Source organism: Aquarana catesbeiana, linkage group LG01 (assembly GCF_042186555.1).
Source record: "Aquarana catesbeiana isolate 2022-GZ linkage group LG01, ASM4218655v1, whole genome shotgun sequence".
NCBI lineage: Eukaryota > Metazoa > Chordata > Amphibia > Anura > Ranidae > Aquarana > Aquarana catesbeiana.
The window spans coordinates 122,603,267-122,625,152 of record NC_133324.1 but is presented as its reverse complement, the minus strand read 5'-3'; the positions used below and the strand labels follow the sequence as shown (position 1 = coordinate 122,625,152).

At 41.7% G+C, this 21,886-nt stretch overlaps 2 protein-coding genes across 3 annotated transcripts in view; one reads left to right on the top strand and one right to left on the bottom strand.

Annotated features, from left to right (window-relative positions):
• The window catches only part of NLN (neurolysin), a 144,907-nt gene extending 128,099 nt beyond the window's left edge, over positions 1-16,808 (top strand). The window contains exons 12-13 of the mRNA XM_073623513.1: positions 5,684-5,820; positions 8,032-16,808. Of these exons, the coding sequence (XP_073479614.1) occupies positions 5,684-5,820; positions 8,032-8,163 (269 nt within the window). The 3' untranslated portion in view covers positions 8,164-16,808. The remainder of the gene's footprint in view (positions 1-5,683; positions 5,821-8,031) is intronic.
• The window catches only part of SGTB (small glutamine rich tetratricopeptide repeat co-chaperone beta), a 464,910-nt gene that overhangs the window by 263,772 nt on the left and 179,252 nt on the right, over positions 1-21,886 (bottom strand). The gene's annotated exons all lie outside the window — the stretch shown is intronic.

The following is a 21,886-nucleotide window of genomic DNA, read 5'->3' as shown; positions in this document are numbered from 1 at the left end:
GCCCAGATACCTGCTAGCACCTGCGTTTTGCCCCTCCGCCCGGCCCAGCCCACCCAAGTGCAGTATCGATCGATCACTGTCACTTACAAAACACTAAACGCATAACTGCAGTGTTCGCAGAGTCAGGCCTGATCCCTGCGATCGCTAACAGTTTTTTTGGAAGCTTTTTATTGAACTGGCAAGCACCAGCGGCCTGGTACACCCCGGTCGTAGTCAAACCAGCACTGCAGTAACACTTGGTGACGTGGCGAGTCCCATAAGTGCAGTTCAAGCTGGTGAGGTGGCAAGCACAAGTAGTGTCCCGCTGCCACCAAGAAGACAAACACAGGCCCGTCGTGCCCATAATGCCCTTCCTGCTGCATTCGCCAATCCTAATTGGGAACCCACCACTTCTGCAGCGCCCGTACTTCCCCCATTCACATCCCCAACCAAATGCAGTCGGCTGCATGAGAGGCATTTTTATGTCCTCCCGAGTACCCCTATCCAGCGAACCCCCCAAAAAAGATGTCGTGTCTGCAGCAAGCGCGGATATAGGCGTGACACCCGCTATTATTGTCCCTCCTGTCCTGACAATCCTGGTCTTTGCATTGGTGAATGTTTTGAACGCTACCACGCACTAGTTGAGTATTAGCGTAGGGTACAGCATTGCACAGACTAGGCACACTTTCAGAGGGTCTCCCAAGATGCCATCGCATTTTGAGAGACCCGAACCTGGAACCGGTTACAGTTATAAAAGTAAGTTACAAAAAAAGTGTAAAAAAAAAAAAATATATATAAAATAAAAAAAAATTGTTGTCGTTTTATTGTTCTCTCTCTATTCTCTCTCTCTATTGTTCTGCTCTTTTTTACTGTATTCTATTCTGCAATGTTTTATTGTTATTATGTTTTATCATGTTTGTTTTTCAGGTATGCAATTTTTTATACTTTACCGTTTACTGTGCTTTATTGTTAACCATTTTTTTGTCTTCAGGTACGCCATTCACGACTTTGAGTGGTTATACCAGAATAATGCCTGCAGGTTTAGGTATCATCTTGGTATCATTCTTTTCAGCCAGCGGTCGGCTTTCATGTAAAAGCAATCCTAGCAGCTAATTAGCCTCTAGACTGCCTTTACAAGCCGTGGGAGGGAATGCCCCCCCCCACCGTCTTCCGTGTTTTTCTCTGGCTCTCCTGTCTCAACAGGGAACCTGAGAATGCAGCCGGTGATTCAGCCAGCTGACCATAGAGCTGATCAGAGACCAGAGTGGCTCCAAACATCTCTATGGCCTAAGAAACCGGAAGCTACGAGCATTTTATGACTTAGATTTCGCCGGATGTAAATAGCACCATTGGGAAATTGGGGAAGCATTTTATCACACCGATCTTGGTGTGGTCAGATGCTTTGAGGGCAGAGGAGAGATCTAGGGTCTAATAGACCCCAATTTTTTCAAAAAAGAGTACCTGTCACTACCTATTGCTATCATAGGGGATATTTACATTCCCCGAGATAACAATAAAAATGATTAAAAAAAAAAAAAATGAAAGGAACAGTTTAAAAATAAGATAAAAAAGCAAAAAATAATAAAGAAAAAAAAAAAAAAAGCACCCCTGTCGCCCCCTGCTCTTGCGCTAAGGCGAACGCAAGCGGCGGTCTGTCGTCAAACGTAAACAGCAATTGCACCATGCATGTGAGGTATCACCGCGAAGGTCAGATCGAGGGCAGTAATTTTAGCAGTAGACCTCCTCTGTAAATCTAAAGTGGTAACCTGTAAAGGCTTTTAAAGGCTTTTAAAAATGTATTTATTTTGTTGCCACTGCACGTTTGTGCGCAATTGTAAAGCATGTCATGTTTGGTATCCATGTACTCGGCCTAAGATCATCTTTTTTATTTCATCAAACATTTGGGCAATATAATGTGTTTTAGTGCATTAAAATTTTAAAAAAGTGTGTTTTTTCCCCAAAAAATGCGTTTGAAAAATCGCTGCGCAAATACTGCGTGAAAAAAAATAATGAAACACCCACCATTTAAATCTGTAGGGCATTTGCTTTAAAAAAAATATATAATGTTTTGGGGGTTCAAAGTAATTTTCTTGCAAAAAAAAATAACTTTTTCATGTAATCAAAAAGTGTCAGAAAGGGCTTTGTCTTCAAGTGGTTAGAAGAGTGGGTGATGTGTGACATAAGCTTCTAAATGTTGTGCATAAAATGCCAGGACAGTTCAAAACCCCCCAAATGACCCCATTTTAGAAAGTAGACACCCCAAGCTATTTGCTGAGAGGCATGTCGAGTCCATGGAATATTTTATATTGCGACACAAGTTGCGGGAAAGAGACAAATTTTTTTTTTTTTTTTTGCACAAAGTTGTCACTAAATGATATATTGCTCAAACATGCCATGGGAATATGTGAAATTACACCCCAAAATACATTCTGCTGCTTCTCCTGAGTACGGAGATACCACATGTGTGGGACTTTTTGGGAGCCTAGTAGCGTACGGGACCCCGAAAACCAAGCACCGCCTTCAGGCTTTCTAAGGGCGTGAATTTTTGATTTCACTCTTCACTGCCTATCACAGTTTCGGAGGCCATGGAATGCCCAGGTGGCACAAAACCCCCCCAAATGACCCCATTTTGGAAAGTAGACACCCCAAGCTATTTGCTGAGAGGTATAGTGAGTATTTTGCAGACCTCACTTTTTGTCACAAAGTTTTGAAAATTGAAAAAAGAAAAAAAAAAATCTTTTTTCTTGTCTTTCTTCATTTTCAAAAACAAATGAGAGCTGCAAAATACTCACCATGCCTCTCAGCAAATAGCTTGGGGTGTCTACTTTCCAAAATGGGGTCATTTGGGGGGGTTTTGTGCCACCTGGGCATTCCATGGCCTCCGAAACAGTGATAGGCAGTGAAGAGTAAAATCAAAAATTCACGCCCTTAAAAACGCTGAAGGCGGTGATTGGTTTTCGGGGCCCCGTACGCGGCTAGGCTCCCAAAAAGTCCCACACATGTGGTATCCCCATACTCAGGAGAAGCAGCTAAATGTATTTTGGGGTGCAATTCCACATATGCCCATGGCCTGTGTGAGCAATATATCATTTAGTGACAACTTTGTGCAAAAAAAAAAAAAAAAGTGTCACTTTTCCGCAACTTGTGTCAAAATATAAAATATTCCATGGACTCAATATGCCTCTCAGCAAATAGCTTGGGGTGTCTACTTTCCAAAATGGGGTCATTTGGGGGGGGTTTGTGCCACCTGGGCATTCCATGGTCTCCGAAACTGTGATAGGTAGTGAAGAGTGAAATCAAAAATTTACACCCTTAGAAATCCTGAAGGTGGTGATTGGTTTTCGGGGTCCCGTACGCGGCTAGGCTCCCAAAAAGTCCCACACATGTGGTATCCCCGTACTCAGGAGAAGCAGCTGAATGTATTTTGGGGTGCAATTCCACATAGGCCCATGGCCTGTGTGAGCAATATATCATTTAATGACAACTTTTTTAAATTTTTTTTTTTTTTTTTTTTTTGTCATTATTCAATCACTTGGGACAAAAAAAATAAATATTCAATGGGTTCAACATGCCTCTCAGCAATTTCCTTGGGGTGTCTACTTTCCAAAATGGGGTCATTTGGGGGGGGGGGGTTTGTACTGCCCTGCCATTTTAGCATTTTAGTTTGTAGACGCTATAACTTTTGCGCAAACCAATAAATATACGCTTATTGACATTTTTTTTACCAAAGACATGTGGCCGAATAAATTTTGGCCTAAATGTATGACTAAAATTGAGTTTATTGGATTTTTTTTATAACAAAAAGTAGAAAATATCATTTTTTTTTCAACATTTTCGGTCTTTTTCCGTTTATAGCGCAAAAAATAAAAAACGCAGAGGTGATCAAATACCATCAAAAGAAAGCTCTATTTGTGGGAAGAAAAGGACGCAAATTTTGTTTGGGTACAGCATTGCATGACCGCGCAATTAGCAGTTAAAGCGACGCAGTGCCAAATTGGAAAAAGACCTCTGGTCCTTAGGCAGCATAATGGTCCGGGGCTCAAGTGGTTAAAAAACAAACAATGTCTTCCTTCAAAAAAAATGTCATTTTAAGAACGCTCATTCGATTTTCTAATCGTTAGTGGGGTCAAATCAACGTTCGTTTTCAACCACAGTGACGGGAAAATTTAGAAATAGAAAACTTCTTGGTCAAAGGAATTTTCAGACAGTGTATGTGGTTTTCGTTCAGAAATGACATTCATTTTAAAAACAGAATGTTAAAAACAAGTGAAAATTTCAAACAACATTTTTTCATTCAGTGAATGTACAAAGATTTTTCGTCTGAATATTCTTGTCTGAAAATTGATCTGTGTGGCCAGCATAAGGCTCGGTACACACCTATGCAGTTTGCTTTTACGTTTAGTAACATAATGGGGTTAAAAAAACGAAAATTAGCCCTTTGTAGTACAAAAAAAAGCAGATAATCACTACTGTAAGGGGTTCATTTTTTATTTTTTTTTACTGTAGAACTGTGAAAGTAATATTTACAGTAGCGATTATTTGCTCTTTTTGTACTATAAAGGGCTCATTTTAGTTTTTTTAACCCCATTATGTTACTGGCCGATTAATCGATTATGAAAATAGTAATCGATTAATTTCATAATCGATTAGTTGTCGATTAATCGATTAGTTGTTTCAGCCCTAATTCTTACCTTTCTGTGTTCTGAAGAAGTAGCTGTTTGGTTTACCATGTCTCTTTTAAGACTGATTTCTGAATGGGAGGATCTGCCTGCATTATGATCACCTGAGCAAATCCCAGTTTTCTGATGATTAAAAACTGCAGTACTGGCATCCTTTTCGACGGGAATGAGCGTTAGCAAATCTCTCCCAATAAATGAATATCCTGTTGTAGGAGATTATTTTAGAGATAGACGTTTCACACAATTGGAACACCTCCAGTTGGCCATATTGTAAGGATGTGATAATTATATATGGTATGTTTTAAAGCAAGGTGAAAGCTGAAGTTTAGTTTTTTTGGGGGGGTTACAGGTTCAGACACATTTGTTATTTGTGTTGGTGTGTATCCAATTACCAGCAGGTGTCTGCTTCTGATAAAAAATCTTCTGGCAGTGGCTCCTTCACAGCCGCTGGATACTGCCCTGAGCAGCTGTCTTCCAGCTCTGTGAATAGAAGCTGCTGCTACTCACAGAAGTTGCATTGCCTGCCTCCTCCTGCTTTCTCCTCCATTCATAGAACTCGCTTTACCACTATCACACAATGCATTGAGTTTTGTGAATGGAGATGCTGTTATTAAACTCCTCCCCCGTTCACAGAATACAAAGCATTGTGTGATAGTGGTAAGATGAGTTCTATGAATGACAGAGAGGACAGAAGGGCGGCACAAGTTTTGTGAGTAGCAGCAGGTTCTGTAACCTTCACAGCACTGGAAGACCCACACTCAGAGCAGTATCTAGCAGGTATCAAGGAGACACTGCAGGAAGATTTTTTTTTTTAAAGTAGACCTGCAGGTGATGGGAGTGACACAAATACACATAACTGATATGTTTGCTGATTTTCAGACAGAGGAACTGAACACTTGTTGAGATGCAACCAAAAACAGCATCAGATGATGCACAGGTCACTGGCCTGCTACCATTACAGTACATAGTGCTTTGATGAAGATGGTTTGCTTGTCCTAAATATTTCTGTGTATATGTGATTGAAGGCACAAACATGCCAGCCACCTTTGGGCACCTGGCCGGGGGATATGATGGACAGTATTATGGCTACCTGTGGAGTGAAGTCTTCTCAATGGATATCTTCTACAGCTGTTTCAAACAGAAAGGAATAATGGACCCAAAGGTAAGGTTTCTTAGACTGCAGTATCTTTTTATCTGAAGCCTCCGAGCGATCTTCAGGAAGAGGAATGATGTTTCAGAGGGTAAACTGCTCAACCAACAGCAGCAATTGACAACAATCATAAGATTTCAGTATTGGGTGAACTTGGGTGGATTGAGGCATCTGCCATCTACCTTGCTGTCTTGGGAACACCAGTAAAGAGAAATGGTTCCCATGTGGAAAGAACCCCGATCACCTGACTCTCTCTCCGAAAAAAATAGTCTATCTCAGCAGCCAAAGAAACTCCCGCTGATTGGCTGAGAAAAGCCTATTCACTCATAACCTGAATTCACTGTAATCTATCATACTAATGCCAAAGGTAACAGTGCCACCTACTGACAAAAGAAAGAAATCAGTTAAACCCAAGCTTAGGAGAAACCCATTTGATCAAAGACTACAAATTAGCCAGGCTAGTTACCACCTAGAACAACTAAATTTACTAGCAGCCCTGTTTAGGACAAGGGTGCTACACAGATGAAAAACATAGCCAGAATTATTATTAACACTGGAGGCTGTGCAGTCAAAGCAAACTCCATTGAAACCTATTATCCGGTAAACTATAAATGTGTCAAACACAGCTTCCAGGTCTACAAGTTGTACAGTCTAGGCCTTTTCAGTTGTGCTATTGCTCCAGAATTCTAGAATTCTAACCCACCACTGAGTATGAGCTTTGCAACACATGGAAGTGATCAGGAGCAGCTACATGTGTCACAGGCTTTAAGTGGTTGGTATTTGTACACATTTCCCACACTGCACAGTCAGTTACATGGTTTGCATAGTTCCTGGTTAAGCAAATACTTCACCCGGTGCAGTGTTTAAGCTTTCTATGTTATTACACTCCTCCAGCCTTCTCATTGGGCAGTGAATCTGCATTACCACCTCTGTCCAGTAACCAGGAGACAGTAATTCTAAAACAAGAAGAAGCCGAGTGATCTTATCAGTTGTCTATCAGAGCTATGTGAATCATAAGAATGACTGTTCAAAATGACCTATATTTTGACAGGTAAAACAGTAACACTATAAGTACTATAATCATTTACATTATTTCGCTGTTTTCCTCTAGCTCCACTTCACAGCAGAATAGTAATTTAAAATCACATTAAATCTGTTTTACCTATCCTACTGCATTACGCCAGTAAAAGTGTGAAATCAGTGCCATTGAATAAAAATATTATGGATTGACAAGTGTGTGACAAGTTCTGAAGCTTGGTAAAGTAGTCATGACATAAAATCAGCAGAAAATCAGCAACATTTCCACCACCCTATAGTGTGGTAGTTTAAAGGACACCTGTATTAAGAGAAATATTTAGTCTGCCATTGCTGGCCTACACTAATACTAAATTAACTTAAAATTAACTTAAAAGTGTTATATCAGTTTAGACTTTAGTAATGGAAACAGAATTCACAGAGAAACTGTGTAGCTGACTATAGAGAGATTGCTAGTGGCGTTAGCTGCTCTACAGACCCCTGTGTTATATTAAGCTTCTGGAATACCTCCCAAATTTGTAAGGTACCATAAGCTGAGGAGTCGTTGCTTCAAACACTATTAAAGCAGACTCAATACTGTATTTAGGGGCATAGGTCAGCCATGAAAGGCCATGCCATCATCATGGAGGCTCAGTGGTTTGCGTTGCAAAATTGCTGGAGGCCACAAGACTACTGAGGATTAGACACGGAAGTATGCTGGGACAGCTATTTTTGTAACCCATATCAGTAAACAAGCTAATTAAATGTTGATTTTCATTCTTTTAAACTGTAGGTGTTATTTTTCACTAGTGCAATGTCTGGAGGCTTAAATTAAATGGAATATACATGTTATACATTATTATATCACATAATTCAGCTATAATTATAATTCACATTGCAATACAGGTCAGGTTTCCTGACTTCAATTGCTGCATGCTTTGATTCAAGGTAGTGACTTTGAAAATATTACATTATCTGATCAACATAACAGTCTGGCAACTAATTGCAGCAATGGTGGCCTATATATTTCTTTTGGAATAAGTTCCCTTTAATGGTTACTTGACTGAGCTTTAGCCAGGTGAAACCGTGAACTCTGGGATATCCATTCATCTCCTGTTTATTACTTTTACCGCTCTCTACCATAAGTATTTGAGATTCTGTTTGCACACTCAGCTCTGTGACCAGACTCTGACTTTTTTTTCCCTGTAGGTTGGAAAGAAATACAGAGACCTTATCCTCAAGCCTGGAGGATCAGTGGATGGCATGGATCTGCTGCGGGAATTCCTGGGTCGTGAGCCAAACCAAAAAGCTTTTCTCTTGAGTAAAGGATTGAAACCATAAAATGTAGTTACTCTTTAATTGTATACATTTCAAGGGAAAAAGTTATGTGACTTTTCTGAACAATAACTGCCTTGATAATGTGCCAAAATGTACTGACACTTTCTTTATACTATGCCAAAATGTGACTTAAAACACAAAATGGAATTCTTTTATATATCCAATTTCATTTGTGTTGTTTTTGAAGCAGGACATTAGTTATTTGTCATAAATGGGTTGGAAACAAGAACTCATTTTAACATTTACAAGTGTATTTTCACTGCCATATTGTGTACTAAAATTCTCATCTCCTTTAGTGGTTGCTTGATTGAACATTGTGCGTCTCGCATATGTTCGCCTAGGAAAAATCATAATTTATATATGACCTGTTGTAGAGGAAGTTCTTAAAACATAAGATAAATAAATATAGTGCATGCAAAATGACTAGTTATGAGCTAGATTTAGGTTATTTATCTAGAATTGTGCCTGATCCAGTTGTTAGTTTGGGGGAAAACAAAAAATGGCTGTCGCACTAGGTTACACACAACTCTTGTATTCGTTGGGAGTTGAGAATGCTATAAGAAGCACTAAGAATGACTGGCACAGGAACCGTTTTCTCTCATTGACAGCACGGCTACAGCACCCTGTAGCTCTAAACCTGACAACAAGTAACATTTGGAAACATGGAAGCCAAAAGACCCCATCAAAGTGTCCAATCTGAACATATATAGGCACATGTATGACTCCTTTACCTATCCTCATTTGTGGGTGTAAAACCTTCAAGGCTAAGTTCACCTTTTTTTTTTTTTTCTAAATTCCAGCTCCTTTTATGTATCAATATACCAATAATGTACCTATTTTGCAGAAAATAAATTTTTCTTATTTATCCTAGACTAGGCATTACCTCAACATCAGTGTCCTAGTGAAAACTCCTCCATTAGCCGTCCTCAATTTGGTATTCAGGACCCCCACCCCCTTTCCTCCAGGAGATCACCTCTGCAGGTGCATGCGTTTCCAATGCAATCAGCAATCACTGTTCTCAGATTGTATAGTGTGGCCACCTTTACACACCTAAAATTAACTATTTGCGCTTTCGGTGTCATTAATTGTTAATGACACTTCAAACGCAGAAGCAAACAAACATTTTGCAGCGTGACGAAATGAGTGACAAACGCAGTAAAAAAATATGCAAACCGCAACACATCAGAATGTCCCATGAGGTACTGTGCCACATGTAGGACAGCCTATTGAAATCAATGGGCTGCCCTATGCGTGTCATGGGAAAAACAAGCCATAAAATGTGCGCTCCCACTGTGCTAGATGTGAATGGGGCCTGAAAGTGAAATTTACATAAAAACAGTGCGGCTCCATTCACATCTGTGTCTTTCCAAATGCTTGGCAAAGCACACAGAAAAAGTGCTCTTTGTCATGTGTTTCAGAAATGCGCTGCAAATACACATTATGCTTGCGTTGTCATTAAATGTTAGTTTGGGTAACAGGCATGCATTTGCTGTGTGGCAAATGCATTAAAAAAATTCTGGAGCTTCTTTAAGGTGTTTGTCATGCATAGGGCAGCCCCTTCAAGTGAAGGGGCTGCTCTATGCACGACGAGTGGAAATGCACCAAAATATCCCCCAAAAAAACGCATGTGGGAGCGTGAGTTGTGATTGGAATGCAGATGTGAACGAGGGTGACAGCTGAGTGCCTTCATCCACTTCCTCCTATGTACTTGCATAAAGATGGCCGTGCAATCCAATTATACAGTCTCTGTACAATTTCCTATTGATTTACCAAAACTATGAAATAGGAGGACCCATCTGAACAATCTATTCAATTTGTATCAAATCAGGCAGGCCCTTACACTACATAGCTGATGGCAGATCTAAAGGAGATTGTACAATCAGGTGGAACAGAAAGTTGGTAGAAATAAAACAAAAAGGGTGGTATAGTATTGAGGGAGGTATTTACCGTATTTATCGGCGTATAACACGCACAGGCGTATAACACGCACATTCATTTTAAGAGGGAAGTTTCAGGAAAAAAACTTAAATTTTAAAAAAGGAACTTTGAAGCAAAATAAGGGTCAGTGCCCATCTGCAGCCTCACCATTGCCATCAATGCAGCCTGATCAATGCCCATCTGCAGCCTCACAATTGCCATAAATGCAGCCTGATCAATGCCCATCTGCAGCCTCACAATTGCCATAAATGCAGCCTCATCAGTCCACATCAATGCAGCCTCACCATTGCCATCAATGCCCATCTGCAGCCCAGAGGATACAGGGAGGGGGGCAGGACGAGTGCTGACAGATTACATACAGTGAGAATCTCATATGATAGACAGAACAGTGTTCCAATGGCGGCCCAGGAGACGGGACTTCCTATTACAGAGGCCGCCAAGTAAAGAGGAGATTCTCACTGTATGTAATCTGATGGCGCTCGTCCTGCACCCCCTCCCTGTCCCCTCCGAGGCAGCTAAAATTGAAGTATTGGCGTATAACACGCACGTGTAATTTACACCCAATTTTGATGGTGAAAAAGTGAGTGTTATACGCCAATAAATACAGTATTTATTACAGGTACTTTTATCGCGCTGTCAATTTACACAGAGCTATATACTGTACATTGGGTATGTTCAGAGTGGTGAACACGTCCTGTTATGTGATGCATCAAGCCAGTGCATGCTGGGATATGATCTACAGGAAGTAATTCTAGCATAAAACATTCTTTAAAATAAGATGAAACTTTAAAGCTGCTATAGATTAGTTAAGTGAGAGATGAGCACATTGGAATGGCTTGGCCAGAAATGACATTAGAAAATGCTTCTAATTATTCTGAAAAGTGAAATTCTGCCCTAAAAGGTGAACTTATCCTTTAAATATCTTGGCAACAGTGAGAGTTGCTGGATGGTATAGAATATTGAAAGATCACATTGTAGACCCCATTACCAGTAGAAATGCAGAATTGACATCCTCGCGGGAGATAACAATAATCTGTGCTAATGTGATAATATTTGTGCTCTCGTTCTCAGTGGTGGAAATCTACTGAATTATTCAATTTGTCAACAAGCTCGAGAAGAGACCTGGGGAATAATACTTTCACCAAAAAAATGCACACTTCCAAACAGAACATTTATTAATAAGTGATGTATTTTCATAAAGAGAGGCATCAAAATTCCTAATGGACAGTTTCCATCAATAGCCATCCAGTCTGTCCATATCAGTGTCTCCAGGAGCCTGCAATCACAAAATATCAGGAACTACAAGTTCCAGTATCCAATTGAAGCATCATTGGCTCTAACTTCTGATTGCTTTAATGCTGTCACTTCTCAGCTCAGTGCCTGATGAACACCACCCCTAGGGCCAGGCCGCAGGCCATATGGTATTTCACAACAAGATCTGTGATCGTGACCAGATGCTACCAGAGAAATCCTTCAACTGTTGGACACATAACACACATGTGTTTTCTTCACCCCAGTGTTTATATGACTCATGCAAAGTGGCAAGAAAAAAGAATGCGAACCCTTGGTGTTAACTGGTTTTCTGCAGTAATTTGTCATAAAATGTGATCTGATCCCCATCTAAGTCACAACAGTAGACAAACACAATGTGCTTTAAACGCACAAACAATTCCAATTTCTCATGTCTTTATTGAACACATTCATTAAACATTCGCAGTGCTGGAAGAAACAATAAATTAACCCATAGACTATTTCATTTTTCTTGCCATTGCATGTTCTCTTTATCGCTTGTGATGTTCCTCCTAGCTAGATCCACTTCACAAATCACTTAAACTTAATAATTAGGCATTAGGGCATGGGATTTGTTATCCAACATATGGGTTTTGGTAAAAAGGGAAATAAAAATAACAGAATGAGAAGCCTGCACCTATGAAAGCAAAGAAAATATGGCAGCTCCCACATTTCTGTCCTCACAGGTTTACTTTACAACCAGCTGAGATGTCTTAAGGAAGAGTAGCTTCACTCAAACCCATCCATTTAAATGTGGGAGAAATTATTGGGCGACATTTATTGATTCCGTTGCACAGTTAGATATGCTAAACAGCAGAAGTGAGGCAGATGTGAGACAGATATATCATACTGAGGTAATATCTTGGTGGGCTTTGAGATTGTGTCAATGGCATTGGTTTGACATTAGTTTCATATGCTTCTAAGATCATTCAGAATTAAGTTGGTGACAGGGTCTCTTTCGATTAAACATCATACAGACCAGCCCACTCTGACCTGTCTATCCTCATACCAATCATCCAATTCTACCTGATGTCCAGAGCAATAAATTAAATTGCAAGCTCCTTCAAGACAGATTCTTGTTAGTTTAATGAGATTTGTATGCAGTCAATGTGTTGGAACGGCTGCTGAAAACTCCCACTGTGTTCACAGATGCTCCGCTCACTTTAATTATTTTAGAGGTCATGCGTTCGAAGCTGAGAAGTCTTGGCCGCAATATGAATATTGAGTTCTAAACTCCAGAGTCTCTAAGGAGCAGCTGCTAGACACAGCGGACTATTTCAGTTTTATGTTCTCCTCAATGGCCAAAGCAGATCTGTTACACCTCCAGCTTCATGGAACAACTGGGGAAGGTTACAGGAGAGACTTGGTTTCACTTGATTAAATATAGTTGGAGATAAAATAACATTTATCCTATATAAATATGAGTTAAGAAAGTGGAGAGAGGATTTTCCAATGTTATATGTGAAATGAGATCTAAAAGTTGAAATAGGGGATGTGTGTATGAAAAGGGAATACTTGGCAAATCACAGAAGTCGGTAATAAAAAGCTGCCAGAATAACCACCAATGTCTACATTCTGTTGTAGGATGGATTGTTCAGCATAAAAGATTCAATTTAGATATTGTGACTGCTGAAATTGCCATGGGTCTCTGTGACATGAAGATTTTTGTTTGGATTTGTGAACAGCACTGGTAAATATAGATTGTGAAGTCCAACATTGGATATTAATAATGAGGGATAAAGGTAAATGCCAACCATATACTAGTTAAAAGTAAAAATCTAAAAGATTGCTAAGAGGTAGTTCTTGTCACAGAGCTTGACATGCTTGGGTTGATTTGCTAAAACGGGAGAGTGTAAAATCTGGTGCGGCTCTGTACAGAAACCAATCATCTTCCAGGTTATTTTGTCAAGGCTTATTTGAACAACTGAAGTTAGAAGCTGATTGGCTAACAGACACAACGGCACCAGATTTTGCACACTCTAGCTTTACTAAATCAACAACGCTATATCTCTTCTGCAATTAGACACACTTAATTGCCTGTTTTATAGTCTTCCAAACAATGCACACTACTCAGCATGCATTCCCAACATGTGGCTGTGCCAGAATGACTGTCTTCTATGTGCATGTGTGGGTTGTCATCATCCCCCACTAGTGCCAATCAAAAGGCCGAAAAAGCCAGCACTCAGAAGTAGCCCAGGGAAAAGATGACAGCAGACTGCAAGGGCTGCATCACTAGAAAGTGGAGGTGAGTATTTTGCAGAGTTTAGTTCTGCTTGCTTAGCACTATAGCACAATCAATTCAATATTTTGTCAGTAGTTGTTGATCAGGGAGACTAATTGCATTGAAATATAGATAGTCGGTGCTGGATTTATAAGGGGTCAAACAAACAGGACAATTACCCCAGGCCCTCCTGCCAGAGAGGGGGTCCCACGCTTCCTTTAAAAAAAAATGTAATAATTATAACATTCGTTTTGGTATTAAAAAAAAAATAACAGTGTGTGTGTGGTTGTCAGGATATGGAACAGTTAGGCCTGACTTCAGAGGCAAAGAAAGAGATGAGGGCTTTTGGCAGATGTTTTACATTTCAACTTCTATTAATTTATTTTACTATTTGAGTTGTTTGTGTTTACATGACTGTGTAATGGAATTTATTACCTTGGTCAAATTCGGGACAGGCGTAACCATGGGTTTTTCAATTATTTGTGTAAGGTGTTTTCTTACAGTCAATAAAGTTGCGAAAAAAAACAGACAAGTGTCTTCTTCAGAACCTAAAGTATTTTTTTGTATAACAAATGCAGTTTATCATTTATTTCAGGTAATTTTTTTTATTTGCCATATAGTTTAATTTCTATGTTGAGAGGCCTCCGACTTAAAGTGCCCTGGGCCCTCCAAGGTCTAAATCTGGCACTGTAACCTGTAGAGGGAGGATCTACAAATCTGTATTTGATAAAATAATGGAAATATGGTACCACGAACATGTAAAAATGGGACTTTTAGATCAAGCAGCATTTTAAGGTATATATAAAATACTTGAAATACACGTTTGAAAAGTGCACTCTAGCTTCTGTTTGTACACAGTAATTAAGAGGTACTGCAGGTGTTTTAATACATTGAGTTTTAAAGTTAGTTTTTTATTTTATTTTTTTTATTTTAAGTACACTTTATCTTAAGAAGACTTGCCAGAGATATTCAGAAATTTCAGCCTTAAGGTCCCTTACATACAGGGCATCTAGCTGCTATGCATACCTCCCGGCATTCTAGTATACCCAGCAGTGGCGGCCCATAATACAGGGCACAGCAGCGCCGCCCCCTAGCCATAAGTCCGTCCCCCTAATCTATATGCAGGGTGAAGGACGCATGGATTCCAGAGTTTTTTTTTTTTTTTAAGCACGTGTTTAGAGCTAGAGGCTCTAATAGGCTTCAAAAAAGGGTGAGCGTGGGCCCACCCAGTTGTGTGAATGAATATTTGCTATTGTCATACCGATTCTGCTGGCCAATCTGGAAGTGGGTCATGAGATTGGCCGAAAGGAGAAGTGATCCTATTGGCCTAGGCGGCAGAGGGTGCAAACGTACGGCTGCCATGATGCCAAGAAGGAGATGCAGGGGAAGCCATCGCCCAAAGGGAACTGCTGCCTGCACCATAGATGGGGTAAGTGCGGGGCTGGTGACCGACCTGGGGGGGGAGGGGTGCATGTGACTCGACCAGGAGGGGGGGTGGCTGTGGGTGCATTGTTTGCCACCCCCAAAAGAATATACCATCAGCCGCCACTGGTACCCAGGAATGACAGTTGCAGCGTCCAGCCCCATTGCTTACAGCCTGGTAAAGTTTGTAGCAAGATGTGGCTGGACAGGGCTGAAGATCCACTTTCCAGGCATTTGTTCCTGAATGTGTAGGGTTCTAAACACGAGTACCACTCGGTACAACGTTCAGCCCCATCCAGTTGCAGCCTGCCATAGACTCTGAAAGGCCACAGGCAGTGGGGTGGATGCTGCACCAGTCCCTCCAGGGTGTAAAAAAATGCTGAGAGGGAGACACAACAGCTAGATGCTCCTGTGTGCAAGGGGCCTAAAATAGATGTTTACACTATTTTCAATATACTGCAATTTTTCCTATGCTCACTTTGTTTACAGAACACAGCACAATGAAGACCGTTATCTGTATCACACACAGCAATCAAAGATTCAAGTTGGTCTGCATGAGCCAAATGACAGCTGGATTCTGTTTGCTATATACAACACAAACACATTTTTCAATGCCTAATACTTATTTGTACATTAAATATTATATAACCATGTATTATAAAACCATGTGCAGGGAGAACTGTCTGTGTTGCCTATTGCAGCATGGGAAAAGTAAAGCAAGACTCTGGCTGCTGTGCAACAGACAGTTCTTCATTTAGACACTATGATAAGTCTGTTTTCTTAAGACACCAACCTGTGCAGTACTATTCTAAAGCAGACCTAAAGTTTCCTGGCCCTACACTATTTTTCATCCCCCTACTGCCCTATAGGAAATCTACAGTAAACTGCAAAGTTAGTTACTTGCTGGTGCTGGAACTGTAGTAGGAGGAAGCCCTAATGTTACAAAAAGGCAGGATCTATGTTTAAGCAGAGCCGATGGCCCGTCCTCCGTTTTGCAGTGTTCCTGCAAACCCCATAACATTTGAAGCTTGACATGAATCTATGTAGTGACAAAAATTTTGAATGGCACCCCAACACACATGTGTTTCAGTGCTCCAAAGCGCACGGTAATGCACTACCATGTGCTGTGATGTGCTGCTTTGCCAAAAATGGTACATATCCATTTTTTGGACCTTTTGGTGCATTGCAAGGACATTATTTTGATTGTACTGCTTAAAGCACTGCACATAAAAAAATAAAAAAAAAACAAGTTACTGCAGGGTACCAAGATCCCAATGTCTGAATGCTCCGTCACAGCTAAACATATTGTATGTGATCGAACAATAGGGAGATATGAAATAGCTTACCAGCAGGCTTTAGGTCGGCTTTATTCCTGTGTTGTATTGCATGTTTCTGGGGTGGTATTATGTTAAAATAATATGTGTATATTTGAAAGGATCACCTGCAGAATGTGCTGCACATTACTGATTGTGCCATAGAGTACTATGCCAGATTCTGTTTCACTATTAAACACAGTTCAACGTTCCCATATCAACCAATTGAAGTTCAATGTACTGACACCACCAATGGTATATGGTGGATTCTAGTTGGTTGTTAGGGGTAATGCACCTTGCATTATTATATTAGGCTAGATTGTAACAAAACATTTTGCCTTTTTTCTACGCGTCCTGCCTATGCCTTCATGATTGTTATGGTATCTTTGATTGCTGATTTGTACTACTACTTGGAGACACATATTGTAGTATTGGAAATAAACACAATAACATTTATTAATAAATTATGTAGCTGTGTATTCATTTATATTTTCCACGTATCTGAGTTAATTTCAAGTTCCTTGTTTTTTACTTTCATATCATTTGTTCTACTAATTACCTTGTAATCTGCTGGCATGTCAGACAAGCCTGCTGGTGGATTACAAGGTAAAAAGGGCGACACAGCAAGTAGCACAGCGCTTGTCATGCAGGTGAGCCTCTACTAATAATTTTATCGCCAAGCTGCAGGGTTCTTTCACATAGAGGAAAGCACCTATTCATTCCTGTGTGGCAGGACCACAGAGCCACCATTAGTAACCTTCCACTGCAAGATTGTTGTTTGGAAAAGGTTTAATCCCATGATGACAATCATTTTCAAAGCACTGATATCGGTGTGTATGAATGAGGCAAATGATTGGTCTCAAAATATGTATAGGTGAGCCCTTGTTCCCCGGACACCAGTAGTGGTTCAGTGATAGAAGTTCTGCTCCTGAAATTCAGGGAAAAGAATAATTGCTTCCTATGTGTCATTGAATACCTTCAGATGTCCTCATGAGCATCCAAGGAGGCTTGGGAGCTCACTCTCCTCTCCATCACTATTGACCTGTCCATGTAATAATAAGCCCAAGAGGGCCAGTAGGGAACTATGGCAGGTAAAGTGGTGGGGTTGCTTTTAGCATTTTCAGGAGGTGAAGGTATAAAATTCTATGAGTCACCAGTTACCAGGTTATCAGCTTTGTGAACCTGTTAGTGAACTTGTACTTAGTTACATAGTTACATAGTAGGTGAGGTTGAAAAAAGACACAAGTCCATCAAGTCCAACCTATGTGTGTGATTATGTGTCAGTATTACATTACATATCCCTGTATATTGCGGTCATTCAGGTGATTATCTAATAGTTTCTTGAAGCTATCAATGCTCCCCGCTGAGACCACCGCCTGTGGAAGGGAATTCCACATCCTTGCCGCTCTTACAGTAAAGAACCCTCTACGTAGTTTAAGGTTAAACCTCTTTTCTTCTAATTGTAATGAGTGGCCACGAGTCTTATTAAACTCTCTTCTGCGAAAAAGTTTTATCCCTATTGTGGGGTCACCAGTACAGTATTTGTAAATTGAAATCATATCCCCTCTCAAGCGTCTCTTCTCCAGAGAGAATAAGTTCAGCGCTCGCAACCTTTCCTCATAACTAAGATCCTCCAGACCAGGGGTCTCAAACTGGCGGCCCTCCAGCTGTTGCAAAACTACAAGTCCCATCATACCTCTGCCTGTGGGAGTCATGCTTGTAACTGTCAGGCTTGCAATGCATCATGGGACTTGTAGTTTTGCAACAGCTGGAGGGCCGCCAGTTTGAGACCCCTGCTCCAGACCCTTTATTAGCTTTGTTGCCCTTCTTTGTACTCGCTCCATTTCCAGTACGTCCCTCCTGAGGACTGGTGCCCAGAACTGGACAGCATACTCCAGGTGCGGGCGGACCAGAGTCTTGTAGAGCGGGAGAATTATCGTTTTATCTCTGCAGTTGATCCCCCTTTTAATGCATGCCAATATTCTGTTTGCTTTATTAGCAGCAGCTTGGCATTGCATGCCGTTGCTGAGCCTATCATCCACTAGGACCCCCAAGTCCTTTTCCATCCTAGATTCCCCCAGAGGTTCTCCCCCCAGTGTATAGATTGCATTCATATTTTTGACACCCAAATGCATTATTTTACATTTTTCTACATTGAACCTCATTTGCCATGTAGTCGCCCACCCCATTAATTTGTTCAGGTCTTTTTGCAAGATTTCCACATCCTGCGGAGAAGTTATTGCCCTGCTTAGCTTAGTATCGTCTGCAAATACAGAGATGGAACTGTTTATCCCATCCTCCAGGTCATTTATGAACAAATTAAATAGGATTGGTCCCAGCACAGAACCCTGTGGGACCCCACTACCCACCCCTGACCATTCTGAGTACTCCCCATTTATCACCACCCTCTGAACACGCCCTTGTAGCCAGTTTTCAATCCATGTACTCACCCTATGGTCCATGCCAACGCACCTTATTTTGTACAGTAAACGTTTATGGGGAACTGTGTCAAATGCTTTTGCAAAATCCAGATACACCACGTCTACGGGCCTTCCTTTATCTAGATGGCAACTCACCTCCTCATAGAAGGTTAATAGATTGGTTTGGCAAGAACGATTCTTCATGAATCCATGCTGATTACTGCTAATGATATCATTCTTATTACTAAAATCTTGTATATAGTCCCTTATCATCCCCTCCAAGAGTTTACATACTATTGATGTTAGGCTAACTGGTCTGTAATTCCCAGGGATGTTTTTTGGGCCCTTTTTAAATATTGGTGCTACATTGGCTTTTCTCCAATCAGCTGGTACCATTCCAGTCAATAGACTGTCTGTAAAAATTAGGAACAACGGTCTGGCAATCACCTGACTGAGTTCCCTAAGTACCCTCGGATGCAAGCCATCTGGTCCCGGTGATTTATTAATGTTAAGTTTCTCAAGTCTAATTTTAATTCCGTCCTCTGTTAACCATGTAGGTGCTTCCTGTGTTGTGTCATGAGGATAAACACTGCAGTTTTGGTTACTGAAGCCCCCCGATTCACTCGTGAAGACTGAGGAGAAGAATAAATTCAATACCTCTGCCATCTCCCCATCCTTTGTAACCAGATGTCCTTCCTCATTCTTTATGGGGCCAATATGGTCTGTCCTCCCTTTTTTACTGTTTACATACTTAAAGAATTTCTTGGGATTTTTTTTGCTCTCCTCCGCTATGTGTCTTTCATGTTCTATCTTAGCCATCCTAATTGCACCCTTACAGTTCTTATTGCATTCTTTATAAATTCTGAATGCTGTGGATGATCCCTCAACCTTGTATTTTTTGAAGGCCTTCTCCTTTGCTTTTATATGCATTTTTACATTGGAGTTAAGCCATCCAGGATGTTTGTTCGCTCTTTTAAATTTATTACCCAATGGGATACATTGGCTAATGCCCTTATTTAATATGCTCTTAAAGAGCAACATTTGAATTCCAGGAATTCAGCCACTTTGTAAAAAGGCAAGGCACATTATGAGTTAAGTCCAAGGAGCAGCATGACATCTCCTGAGCTTATCTCTATTTACATTTAACAGGATTATTTCTCTGCCAAGACACTTCAGGATCCACTGTGCTGCACTTTGTGATATTCTAATAAGCTCATGAGGTGTCATGTACCTGGCTGGACTGAACTCCTCTTCACAAAGAAAAAAATCCTGGAATTCAGCTTTAAAGCAGCTGTAACCCTAAAAAAAATTGATCCTGTTCATTTAAAGCATGGATAACAGAACAGTGCTGTGCTTCTGCTGTGTAATTTGTTCCTTTCTAAGTGCTGCCCTCCCCTCTGTAAACTGACCACGTTTATCATGGCTGCTGATCCATGATTACCATTGTCAGTTTACATGCCTCTGTCATCCCGCTGTCTCTTCCCTCTCCCCTTCCCTTTCTGCATGTCAGCTAGTCTGTTGATCTGCCCCCCCCCCCCCCCCTCCTGCTGCTAAAATAGCTTTGTTTTCTTACTGGAATCCCCAGTCTTAGATTAATTTGTGTCCCAGTGTATGTTCTTTATAAATGATATGCCGCTTTATGCTATATTTCAGAGCGCCGCTCGGCACTCAAGTGACCCCCGCTACTCTCCTCCTCTCCTCCCAGCTGACGTCAGTGGGGGATTCTCAGCCCCTCCCGCTGTAGTTCTCAGATCATGGGAGGAGAGCATCAGGCGGTCAGGTGAACGCTGCTCTGAAATAAGGTATAAAGCTGCATTTTTTTTTTTTAAAAGACATACACTGGGAATTTTAGTAAGAACAAGAAGTGGCTTTACAACCACTGCTATAGGACTTCAGTTTTTTTTCTGCCTAGTCAGGAGTAAGGACCTAGTTCCCTGCTGGGATCTCTCATCCTGGCAAATTTTATTTTTGTTGTTTTCCTGTTTTTTTTCCGGTGAGATCTACAATCAACTGCTGGGCTGGGCAACGGCTGGACACTTGATCCAGTGGTCTCCCCGGTCTTGCCAGCCAGCAAGTGCAGACCACAGCTACTACGCACTAGGTCAGCCGCGACATAGCCTCACTGGACAGGGGGCTGGCCCTGCGAGTTAAACGTCTTGCGAGGTCGCATACGACCGGGTCTCGGCTCGAGTCATAGCGTCCCTCATGGCCGACAGCCCCCCACTTTAGTGGTGGGGAGGTTCTGTCTGGAGCGGTGCCCGCTTGGTCCTGGTATGGTGAATAAATGCCCCCCCTCTCCCTGTGGTGGCTTTGTGGCGGATGCGTTTCCCTCCCCGGGTCAGTCGGTCCTGTGGGTTCTCCTCCATCCCTGCAACCTTTCTTCCAGGCCCTGAGGTCCCTTGGTAACCCCCCTTTTCCCCCTCCCCCACCCATACCGGGTAGTGTGCCAGGTGGATTCTGGGAGATGGGGTTGAGTACGGGGGGCGGGGGGTCGCCGCCGGGTACTGTGCTTCTCGGGGGGGGCACTGGGTCTGGTGCCCGGATCCTGTCTCTCTCTCTCTCTCTCTCTCGTTCATCCTGGAGGCTGCAGGGTTCTCATCTGGATCTGTGGCAGCCTCGTGTAGTGTTGCCATTTTGCTTTAGCCGTCGTCTTTTCCCAGAGTGTCTGCTGACTTCCTATGGCTGGCACAATGTTTGTGTAGCTCGGCAGCCATGATATGGTGGATATTGTGCTCAGACAAGGATGACGTTTTTAGCAGGCGGAAGCTCCTCCTTGTAACCCGGCACTGACTCCTTTTTCTTCTTCCTCGGACGCCACATTTGTGTGGGTCTACACCTGAGGCAGCAAGTGCTACGCTGGCTGGGTGGTGAGTCTGGTGGGGTCCCTCCTCTTTCTGCTGTGGGGTGTCCTGGTGATCCGGTACCACTACCGGCGTGGGGGGTGTCCCATTGTAGTAGTCACTCTTGGTGTGGGGGTCTTTTTTTTTTTTCCCCCCTATGGAGTCTCAGGAGCATGTTTCCCCACCTGACCCCCTATCAGAGGCTGCAGGTCCCTCTGGGTCCCATACATCCGTTGATGCACTGATGGCAGCCCTGGAGTCCTTTGTGTCCCAGGTGGAGGT